Source organism: Triticum dicoccoides, chromosome 5A (genome assembly GCF_002162155.2).
Source record: "Triticum dicoccoides isolate Atlit2015 ecotype Zavitan chromosome 5A, WEW_v2.0, whole genome shotgun sequence".
Classification (NCBI taxonomy): domain Eukaryota; kingdom Viridiplantae; phylum Streptophyta; class Magnoliopsida; order Poales; family Poaceae; genus Triticum; species Triticum dicoccoides.
The window spans coordinates 619,503,091-619,513,903 of NC_041388.1; the positions used below are offsets into that span (position 1 = coordinate 619,503,091).

Consider the following 10,813-nt stretch of genomic DNA (forward strand, 5'->3'; position numbering starts at 1 on the left):
CAGGTCATTATTGTTCAAATTTTAACCAGGAGGGAGGGGATATTAGCACAATAGCACAGCCGGATGTACGTCCGTAGGATGGGTCTGTAGGTCTAACATTTTTCATAGGGTGTGGTTAGATCTGAGTCGACTGAGACTTAACCAAGTCTCAGTCAAGTGACATAGAATTAAGAAGTGACATAGAATTAAGAAGAAGAAAAGATAAAACTGAAAAGAGAAAAATATACGGATCTTCATGCAAGATCAAAGGAATATATGATCTGAGACATAACGAAATCTTAATCGACTGAAACTTAGCAAAACTGTTTTGCATAACGCACGCCAAATTACATGCCAACTTTTTACACACAACGTACTCAGCGTCATGCCACGGGAGTCGGGACCTCGGCGGCTGAGGAGAGGCTCTGGAGGTGCCTCTCCACGACGTCAAGGCCGCAGAGCTCCTTGACGCCGGCCATGGTGGCCGGCACGTCCATCTGGAACGTCAGCGGTGAGTTGACCGAGAAGTCCGTTCTGGCCGCCCTGATGGCCTCCCGCATGGCACAGTGCACCGACGCTGCCAGGAGCAGCGGCGGCTCGCCGGACGCCTTGGAGGAGAGCACCCGCTTGTTTCCGCGCGCGCTGCTTATGAGCTCCACGTTGAACTGCTTGGGGATGGTATCCACCGTCGGGATCTTATATGTCCAGGTGCCATCGTGCACCACCAGCCCATCGGCGTTCGTCGCGTAGTCCTCGTTCGTGAAGAACCCCACCCCTTGCACGAATGCGCCCTCCACCTGATCCATGAACAAAAATGGAGTCAGATTACAACGATCTGCAGAAGCAGCTAGCGATCAGGTGGCTGCGCGGGTCGGCGGTGAGCTTACCTGGCCGAGGTCGACCGCCGGGTTCAGGCTCTGCCCGCAGTCGTACACCAGATCGCTCCTCATGATCGTCGTCGCTCCGGTCAGCACGTCGATTTCCACCTCGCTGACGGCGGCTCCGTAGTTGATGTATTTTACGAAGGCTGGGTCGGGCTTCCAGTAGGCGTGGGCCGACAGGTTCACGCTCGCCATCTTCGCCTGGGCAATCAAGGCGCTCCATGGCGCCGCAGCGCCTGACTTTGCCTCGAGGCCCTCTTTGATGGGCTGGAGCCGCTCCACGAGCACGGCGCACGACTGACGGACCGCCTCGCAGCTGCTCTCGGACGTGGTGCTCCCACCGGTGAAGCTGCCCTGGATCAAGCTCAGCGTGTCGGCCTGAATGACGCGCACCTTGTCGAGCAGCCCGTCGGCGTCGGGACAGAGCTCCCGCAGCCCGAACGCCGTCATCTGCTTCACCTTGGTATACAGCCCTTGCCCGAGCTCCACGCCGCCGACCTCCACAGCGATCGAGCCGTCGTTCAGGATGGACACCTTCCCCGGCGTCGGCCGGAGGGTCACCTCGTAGGTGATCGGCACGCACGAAATGCCGCGCTTCTTCCACCTTCTCCCGCCATTGAACCGCTCAACTGCCTTCGCCCTGCTCTGGTACTCCGGCGACGAGGCCAGCTTGTCGAAGATGTCGATGAGGCTGTATGTCGGGGCGTCCCCCGCGGCGTCGCCGTAGAACTTCATGAGGCTCTCGACGCTGTGGAGGTTCTTTCTCCGGACGGCGTTGGTGTCGGCCCCGAGCGCGGACGCGACGTGCTCGATGATGGCCTCGGCGATGAAGGAGCCCTGCACGTCGCCGGGCGCCCGCACGGCCGACTTGGACGATACGTTCGTCTTGCACAACTTGATGTCGAAGGCGAGGGCGCCCCAGTTGTACTTCTTCAGAGAAGCGATGGTGGCAGCCGGGATCATCGGGCTCAAGTCCGGCGATATCCCGGCGTTGATCCCAAGATCGACGTGCAGAGCCGTGAGCGTGCCGTCCGACTTGAACCCGACGGAGTACTTCGCCTTCATCGGGTGCCGCCCTCCGGCCATGATCATGTCCGTCTTCCGGTCGAGGTACATCCGAACAGGACGCCGCAGCTTGAACGCTGCAACTGCACACGCACATGCTACCTGAAAACCCAAACAATTGTAACATGATCAGAAGATTGTACCAACTGAAAAACAGAACATATTGTTGGTGTGTAGTCTGAATGAATGCTGCAGAAGTTATTGTTGGTGTGTAGTCTGAATGAACTTACATGGGTTGATTTCATTCCCTTTCCACCAAAGCCGCCTCCGACTCTCCTTGTGATGACGCGAACATTGTGGTAGGGAATGCCGAGGCAGTCCGCGACGACATTCTGAATGATCTCGGGTAGCTGCGTAGAGGAGTAGACGATGATGCAGTTATCCTCGTCGGGGATGGCCAATGCGGTCTGAGTCTCCATGTAGAAGTAGTACTGTGATTCAAGTTTCACCTGTCGGAAGTTAACAAAAGACGCTATTCAGTTATCTTCGTCATCTGAAACTAACAATGCAGCATCCTAGATATCAAATGTGTACCTCTCCTGATAGGATCTTGTGATCAGCTTGAGACATCCCTTGCTCGAAGTCCCCAACTGGCCGAGGAGCAAAATATGGGGAAGTTTGGAAGTAGCTGTTATGCCGGATGGCATCTTCTATTGTCAGAATCGGCGGCTGAAGATTCTCGGTGCTATACTCGATGACCGCTTGCTTCGCCGCCATATAGGCGTACTTCTGTGTTTCAGCGATCTGAGTGATGGCAAAGGATACGGTAAGTTCAGTGATCTCTTAAAATTCAGTATAAGAATAAACTAGTACTGGTTTATGTCCTGAAATTGAGTTCAGGTGGCCAGAAGTAGGTACCACAATGCCAATATTTTGACCAGCAAATTCAGAAACCGGATCGCCGAAAAGAGCTTCGGTTCCTAGCATATTGATGCCAGCTCCAACATTTTTGCCACCGGCTGGAATATCCTTTGCGGTGATAACCCCGATGACCTTTTCTGAAGCCAAAGATGGCCTGAAGTTGACACCTTTGATATGGGCATGAGGGTGTGTGCTGTAGATAAAAGCTCCATAGAGGCAATCCTTGGGAGCAGGGATGTCATCAACATACACAGCCTCCCCTGGAAAACAAGCAAGAATATTGTCAAGTCCATGTTTCTCGATAGAAGTTAGATGTGCCAACAAATTTTTATTTTTGAAGAAATATATTCAGGGATGCAGCATATCATATGGTTCGGCACTGATAGAACCATTGTGCTAAAGATGAATAAAAAAAATCCCAAATGATCTTGAAGTATGTAGAAGAAAATATTACTTCCTCCAATCCAAATTAAGTGATGCAACTTTAGTACAACTTTACTATAAACAATGCTGAGAAGTTCAAGCTACAGAAATCTAAGAAGTGCAGTGCCAGGGCATAAGTTATAAGGTAGACCAGCATTGTCAAGTAGTATTATCACTTGTAATTGAAGAGTACATACTAATTGAAGTAAACACTTGTAATCTAAATAAAACATTGAATAAGAATGTAGGAGTATACCAGAAGCTTGCAGCTCGGCCCCGGATTTCGTGATCGGCTTGCCGACAGGTTTGTATTCGTCATTGAAAACCAGTTCTTGCCTTGAGCGAATCTGCAAGTCTTCGCTCGCAACCTGACCATTCATGCTTCCATTTGCACATGACCCATTGGGAGCAATAGCCTTTGCTGGTTCAGTCAGGTTGTTTCCAAGTGAAGAAAGGAAACTGAACAAGAAACTGACAGCCAAGCTGACTCTGTATTCAGGGTGTGTGGTGCCTTCTGACGGCATGATAATATCCTTCAGCAATCGAACAGCTTCAAGTATCACAGGCGCACTCACGGATTTCCCCTTCAAGAACTCTTCAACCTTCCGAGCCCGGGTGGTATGATCGACACCGTATGCGCCGAATGCAAGGCAGATATCCTCAATTATGAGCTTCCCTGATGCTCCATCGCCTGAAGTCCTTGCCAGGAATGCAGAATTGACATAGGAGACGGCATTGCCAAATGGTCTGGGAGCTACACGAGAGGTCTCGAAGATGACATTGTCTGAACCCCAATCCGGGACAAATATGCTGAGCAGTATGGTCTTGGCATCACAGGGAGGCTGCTCCAAGAACTCATCGAGCGTCAGGCACAGCATCTTGGAAGCCGTCTGGATGGTGACGGTGGAGCCGGCGGCGAGAAGAACGGTGGCTATGTCCGACGGGAACTGCAGTCGTTGTGCCATGATCACGTTCCCGCCGACGGTCGCTGTGTTTCGGACGAACGGCGAGGCCACCTTGCTCAGGTGACTGGCGATCTTTCTGAATACCGGAGTGCCATCGGAGAAGACCTCGATGGCTTTGGAGATGGACACGGCTGCCCCGATCTCCAACCCCTTGCTGTTCCTGTCGATGACAGAAAGCTCTGCGATGCCTTTGATGTCGATGTACTTATCGTACAGGTCTTGATCCTTGTACACTCCGGCGCCGGTGTTTGACGCCACGATCTTGACTGAATTTTCGTCGAACCAGCTGGAATCGAAGAGGCTATGGAGCTCCTGGATGCTCCTGGGATGGTACCAGCCGTCTTCGCCGGCGATCGCCGCTGGCACTGAGTTTTCGTTCATTTGGCCCTTGATCTCGGACTTGAGGAACTCAGGGAAGGTGCAGACAGAGCCGCTGGAGTATTCCGGCAGCTTGCTGATGTCGGCGCTGTCCGTGCCTTTCTTCCAGAACGAGTTGAGGCCGAGGTCCTCGAGGTCGACGTCGGCGGCGAAGCTCTTGCAGGCGTCGAGGATAGGCCGGTAGCCGGTGCAGCGGCACAGATTGCCGGAAACGGCGTGCTCGGCCTTAGAGCAGGTAAGCTTGGAGAACCCCGGCGGCGGGGCGTGATCACCGGCGGTGGTGGTGCCGGGCTTGTCGGCTTTGACGAGCGAGGAGAAGATGGACATGCACATGCCGGGGGTGCAGAAGCCGCACTGGGAGGCGTGGAAGCCGGCGAGGCGCTGCTGGATGGGGTGGTAGCCATCGCGGGTGTTGCCGATGCCCTCGCTGGTGGTGACCGAGCAGTGGTTAAGGCTGCCGACGAGCGTCAGGCAGGAGCTCGCCGAGAACTCGGTCACCTCGTCGGTGGCCGGGTCGTACTTGGAGATGAGCACCACGCATGCGCCGCATCCACCTGCATGCATGCACGCAGCAACGTTAACACACGTTAGATTTGCAAACCAACCTGTGGTTGAGATGGTTAGATGGACAGTGATATTCCCAACCCACGCTCGTATTATTCCTGGATTTATTTTAGGATTTTCGGCGATGCGCTTTCAGTGGGAGAAGACGTTCCCGTCGATGACGAGGCGTCTACGGTGACTTCGTAAATCTCAAGATGATGTGCCGGCTCAGTCTTTCGGAGGTGCTCATAGGGGTAGGGTGTGCGTGTGTGCGTTCATAGAGGTGAGTGTATGCGCGTGTATATGAGCGCTTGTGTCTGTACTGATGCTAAAAAAAAACACACGTTAGATTTTTTTTTGCTGTTAGTTAATTTCACTTTTTTTGCGGGGATATAATGTTAATTTCAGCTAGAATCGGCCAAAACCGAAGATAAAAAGTCTCACATAATTCACGCTAAAAGGCAACGGCTATTGCGAAGCACATGGTCCCACACTCCCACTAATTACCTCCTTTGCCGGGCTAGTTCTGTAAAGTGTAAAGTCATGCGAATCTATATAAATATCAATATAAAGCATGTGCCAAGTTGATATGGGCAAAAATCTGGTGGTACTGATTACAGAATTTCGCTACTGTATGTGGCAAAGTGGAACACGCGCCAAAGTTTCTAATATCGGCAGTTGAACATGGATGGGAGCTGGCCACCAAACAGGAAACAGCAAGGCAGCCTTTTGTCACCATCATGCCTGAGCTGAGTGACCGTAAAGAACTACGTAGTAATCCTCTAGTTTACTGTTTTCTTAGCTACTATTACTCCTCGTAGCAAAATAAGACATTTTAGTAGACTAGTTTAGTCTATAAAAACGTTTTATATTTTGGTTCCAAGGTAGCACTATTTTTTAGATAAAAGTCAAGAAAACATATTCTAGTATATCTCGGTCACATCGCTAGGCCGAGTGTAGTGACAATGGCGTGTCGGGCAAGGTTATTTCCGCTAACTGTTGTACTACAAAGTCGTCGGTTGTCGACTGGTCGTTTGATAGTAGGTAAAGTTAAAGTAAAAATCTTTCTTGAAAAAAGAAATTCGAAGTAAACTTACAGCGAAAAGAATACTGACACTAAACTGCAAAGTTGAATTATATGCTCCTACATGAAGTTATACGCGTGCACTTGCCTGAATGAAGTAAAAAAGCAGCGGTCGTCTGTGCTGTCGGGGTGCTGAGAGCAGGTTGGAAAGTCGGATTATCTTCATGTAAAATATAAGAAGACAAAAGAGACTTGGCTTCAAGATGGAGATTGACCATGTGCACCTCCTTATCATTCAATTATTCTATTTCGAGAAATCCGGATTACGATCTCCAGAGGGTCCCTTTGGTAAACTACCTGCCTACCCTCTTATGGAGAGCTAGATTCCGTGGTGGAGTTGACTTATAGCTAAATTAACAACGTGGCGTGTGCATGGGATCAAGCAGAATCAGAATCCAAGGAGATCGCGGCAGTATCTGCCGCATGCAAGAGGATTGATTTTCCCAGGAGAAAACAAACAGTAAAACTATATTTGCGGTCCGCGTTTGATGAACGAGCCATCGATCCAACAATTGCGATGGAGGCTGGAATCTGTATGTGCCCGTCACGATTTATGAACGATAGCGCTAGCTAGCTAACCCAAGCAAAAAAGAAGAAGATTATAGAAGAACCAGAGACGAGGAACATGAAGAATCGGTGTGCATTGTGGTGTGATGTCCTACGTGCACATGTACACAAATAAAGAACTGGTACCGGTTTGATCGAAATCTGGAGCAACTCACATGGACAGATGGGCTCGATCCATCCGCTTGTGCGAACGAGCGAAAGAAGAATTAAACAAGGCGATATGAAATGAATCGAGCGGTGCTGCCCTCACCTTCGCCGCAGCCGAGCTTGGGCCCCCTGACGGGCGTGCGCGTGCGGAGGAACTCCAGCAGCGTCGTCGACGGGTCCACTCCGGCCGCCTCGTGCCGCGCGCCGTTCACCGCCAGCACCACCCGCTCCCCCGCCGCAGCCGCCGCGTCCTTCCCCAGCGACCCCATCGCTCTCCACAACCCACCCTTATCCTCCTGCTGCACTAGTACTACTCACCAAGTGCGCGCAGGGAAGACAAGATCGAAATTGTACAGCGCGATTTCGATCGCTACCTAGAGGTCAAGGGGCGCGAGATTGGTGTTCGGTGGTCGCGTCGCGCGTGTACACTCCCCCGGTCCAGACAGACGCCCGGCGGAACAGACGGAGGCGGTACGCTAGCTTCTCGTGGACTTTTCTGCTGTCATAGGAGCATCAGCCAATCGGTAGTACTGCGTACTATACGACAGATCAAAAGGACGGGAAAGGTCGTAACTGATCTGAAGATGACACACTGCCAGCCCATGTTTGTTTGCTTTTGTTCTTGTTTACCGTATCTTGACAAATAGGCAACTTTACTACTAGCTTTAAATGAAACGTAGGGAGGATTCAAATACAATGAGCACATTTTTAACCTTTGCATAGTTATTAGGATACATAGAGCCAAAATCAACGCGTGCACACAAAGACACACCGACACAGCAAAGGCAAATAAGACCCCGGAGTCCCAAGCTATGTTTTGGTGTAGTATAAAAAGAAAAAGGAAAAGAAAAACTTTGAAGGGGTCAACACAATGATCACTAAGAGCAACTCCAACCGGACGATCCATTTGGCACGTCCACGTTTGTTTGGGTCGCCGCAGACAAAAACGCCGGTCCAACGCGCCAACCCAAACCCAAATTGCGCTCGCTTCGTGTCCGCACCGACGCATTTCAGACACGAAGCAGATGTGCCACGCGTTCCCTCAGTGTCCGTCGCGGCCCCACAAGTCAGCCGACCAACCACCACATGTGGTCGTATTAAACACAGCCACCGGGCCCGCCTGGCAGTGTGTGGAAGGATCGCGTGCCCGTCCTTTCTAATGGACGCGTGCGGCGGGGTCGGCCTCATCCACTTCTCGTCCACATTTGGCCACCTTTACTCCCTCGCCGGCGACCACAAAATCTTAGCCAGCCAGCCAACCAGCTCGAGACCCTAGCAAAGCCATGGGCATCTTCGGCGGGAAGGAAGGGAGGAAGGAGAGGTTCAACGCGCGGCGGCTAGACGCGGCAAGCCACCGCAGAGCAACAACAACTGTACATCCCAGTCCACCAGGCACCAGGCACGGTGGCACTGGGAGTATCACCAGCCCCTGCAGTACACGGATGTGAACTTGCTGCACGACTGACATCTAGACCCGCAACGCATCCCCATCCCAGCGGCGCCGATGTTTGCGGGGGCACACGTGGAGGAGGTTTATCGGTGGCGTGAGCTGCTTACGCGGTAGCCGCGCCATGCGTGCCTACGCGCCAGACTCCCCAACTGGGAGCGTTGGTTTATGCTAGAGCACGAGGAGGAGCGCCGCCGCGGCGTCCATATTGACCACGACGTCCCACCGCCGTCCCCAAGGTAAAGCCGGCGGAAGAGCGGGCGGAGGCGGAGTACCAAGCCGCCCTCGAGGAGGCCCTACAACACACGCTGGAGGTGAGCCGACTCGAGGAGGGCGCCCATTGGGATGGGCTGGAGCACGCCCTTGCTTTGTCCACGGCGGGAGACTCCGTCCACGCGCCCCTATTCGTGTCGCCACCGCCGCCCGTGTCGCCGCTCGTCGAGCCCAAGGCCGAACTAGAGTCGTAGCTGGAGCGCGAGCCAACGCCCACGCGAAAGCGGTCACCGTCGCCCCACCCCACTTGGCCCAATGAGTCATATTCGTGGACCGGCAAGCTCCGCGAGTGGGTGAGCGCGCCTTCCTGCTACTACGCCTCCATGCCGGAAGCGGAGGCGACCCACCTTGAGCGCTGGAAGGAGCATTGGCTCGCCGAGGAGGGGGCCGACGACGAGCAGAAGATGCAGAGGGAGCAGCAGCTGCACCGCGAGGAGGAGGCGCTGCAGCTTGAGGAGGAGGAGTGCGCCCGTCTCGCCGCTATGTCGTCGCCGCAGCAGACATCGGAGGAGGCTGCCCTGGCGGCCTATCAAGCCATGCTCGGTTGGGCTAGGCCGCCTACCATCTTTATCGACCTCGGCGACAACGGCGGAAAGGGCAAGGGCAAGGCAAGGTGGTCTACTAGGGCAGCGTGCAGGCATTTATCATAGTTTTTTTAATGTTATGTTTAAGTGGAGTTTGACCGGCGTTTGACTGATCATTTATGTATAGTTATGTTTTATTAAGTCTGTTTCGGCCACGTCGGTAAAAATGAGTATGCCTTTCCTTGGGCGCACCTGTCGACCCAAATTAATTAAAAACGGACGCGCACGTCCATCTGGCCGACCCAAATAGACGAAAAGCGGACAAAGCGCGCGTCCGTTTGGATCGGCACGTTGCAGTTGCCCTAATAGTCTTGTTTACTATTGGTCACCATGCGGTTAGCCAACGCTGCAGTGCATCACCAATAGCAGTGAGGTGACGTGTGGCTGGCTTATTTCAGAACCGGGTCGTTAGAGCATCTACAACCGTACCCCCTATTTTCTCCCTAAATGTCTGGACGGACAGTTCGTACAGTGTCTGGTCAGAAAAAATGATCTAATCGGACTTCTCGTTTTGGCCTTGAACATTCAAGCTATGCAGGGCACCTCAGATCTACCTCAAATATGAGATAATATGAGGCTGCCCGGACGTGCCTAGTCACGCCCGGGCAAGCCTCGTAGGTCCCATCTGCAGCGACCCACCTCACCTTTTCTTCTCTCTCCTTTTTCATATGAGCATGGAGCATGCCCGTCCCATTGCTCGCTCGCTCCTCCAGCGGCCGCTCGGAGATCGCGCCACCGTTGTTGCGCCCGTGGCCGCTCCCAGGGCGGAGGTCGGGCACCCACAGGCGGACCTCACAGCCCGTGGCTCCTCCCGGGCCGGAGCTCGCGTGCCTGCGGCGCGGCCTGCAGGAGCTGACCACGAGATGGCTGTGTCCGCTCGTGCCCATGGGCACGCCCACGGCCGCTCCTAGGCGGAGCTCGCGCGCCAGCACGCCCACACCCGCTCCTAGTTGGAGTACGCGGGCGCAGACAGAGCTCCCAGACCAACACGTCCATGGCTGCTCCCAGCCGGAGCACACGCGTTAGCGTGTCCACGGCCGCTCCCAGTGTTGGGGAATGCAGTATTTCAAAAAATTCCTACGATCATGCAAGATCTATCTAGGAGATGCATAGCAACGAGACAGGGAGAGTGTGTCTACGTACCCTCGTAGATCGAAAGCGGAAGCATTTAGTAATGCGGTTGATGTAGTCGAACGTCTTTGCGATCCAACCAATCTTAGCACCGAACGTACGACACCTCCTTGTTCAGCACACGTTCAGCACGATGACGTCCCTCGAGCTCTTGATCCAGTTGAGGACGAGGGAGAGTTCCGTCAGCACGACGGCGTGGCGACGATGATGATGAAGTTACCGGCGCAGGGCTTCGCCTAAGCACTACGACGATATGACCGAGGTGGTAAACTGTGGAGGGGGCACCGCACACGGCTAAGAAATTGTCTGTTGTGCCTTTGGGGTGCCCCCGCCTCCGTATATAAAGGGGGGAGGAGAGGAGGCCGCCCTCCTAGGGGCGCGCCAAGTGTGGGGAGTCCTACTAGGACTCCCTAGTCCTAGTAGGATTCCCCTCTCCTATTTTCCCCTTTTCCGGAGTAGCAAAGAGGGAAAGAGAGAAGGAGCAG

The 10,813-nt window shown here is 53.6% G+C and overlaps 1 protein-coding gene across 1 annotated transcript; it reads right to left on the reverse strand.

The window, feature by feature from the left end:
- Window positions 1–200: 200 nt before the first annotated feature.
- On the reverse strand, window positions 201–7,360 carry LOC119303471 (indole-3-acetaldehyde oxidase-like). Its single transcript, XM_037580605.1, has 7 exons — window positions 6,997–7,360; window positions 3,466–5,106; window positions 2,784–3,046; window positions 2,460–2,669; window positions 2,156–2,374; window positions 867–2,027; window positions 201–776 (listed from the first exon to the last, which is right to left on the reverse strand). The coding sequence occupies exons 1-7, from the start codon at window positions 7,160–7,162 to the stop codon at window positions 363–365; spliced, it is 4,074 nt and encodes a 1,357-aa protein (XP_037436502.1). The 5' UTR covers window positions 7,163–7,360; the 3' UTR covers window positions 201–362.
- Window positions 7,361–10,813: the final 3,453 nt, after the last annotated feature.

Excerpts from the sequence above, each read along its gene's own strand:
- LOC119303471 (XM_037580605.1), bottom strand. The coding sequence starts at position 7,162 with ATGGGGTCGCTGGGGAAGGACGCGGCGGCTGCGGCGGGGGAGCGGGTG. Across the intron at positions 2,670-2,783 it reads GTCAAAATATTGGCATTGTG|ATCGCTGAAACACAGAAGTA; the intron begins GTACCTACTTCT and ends GCCATCACTCAG. Across the intron at positions 2,028-2,155 it reads AGGGAATGAAATCAACCCAT|GTAGCATGTGCGTGTGCAGT; the intron begins GTAAGTTCATTC and ends TTGGGTTTTCAG.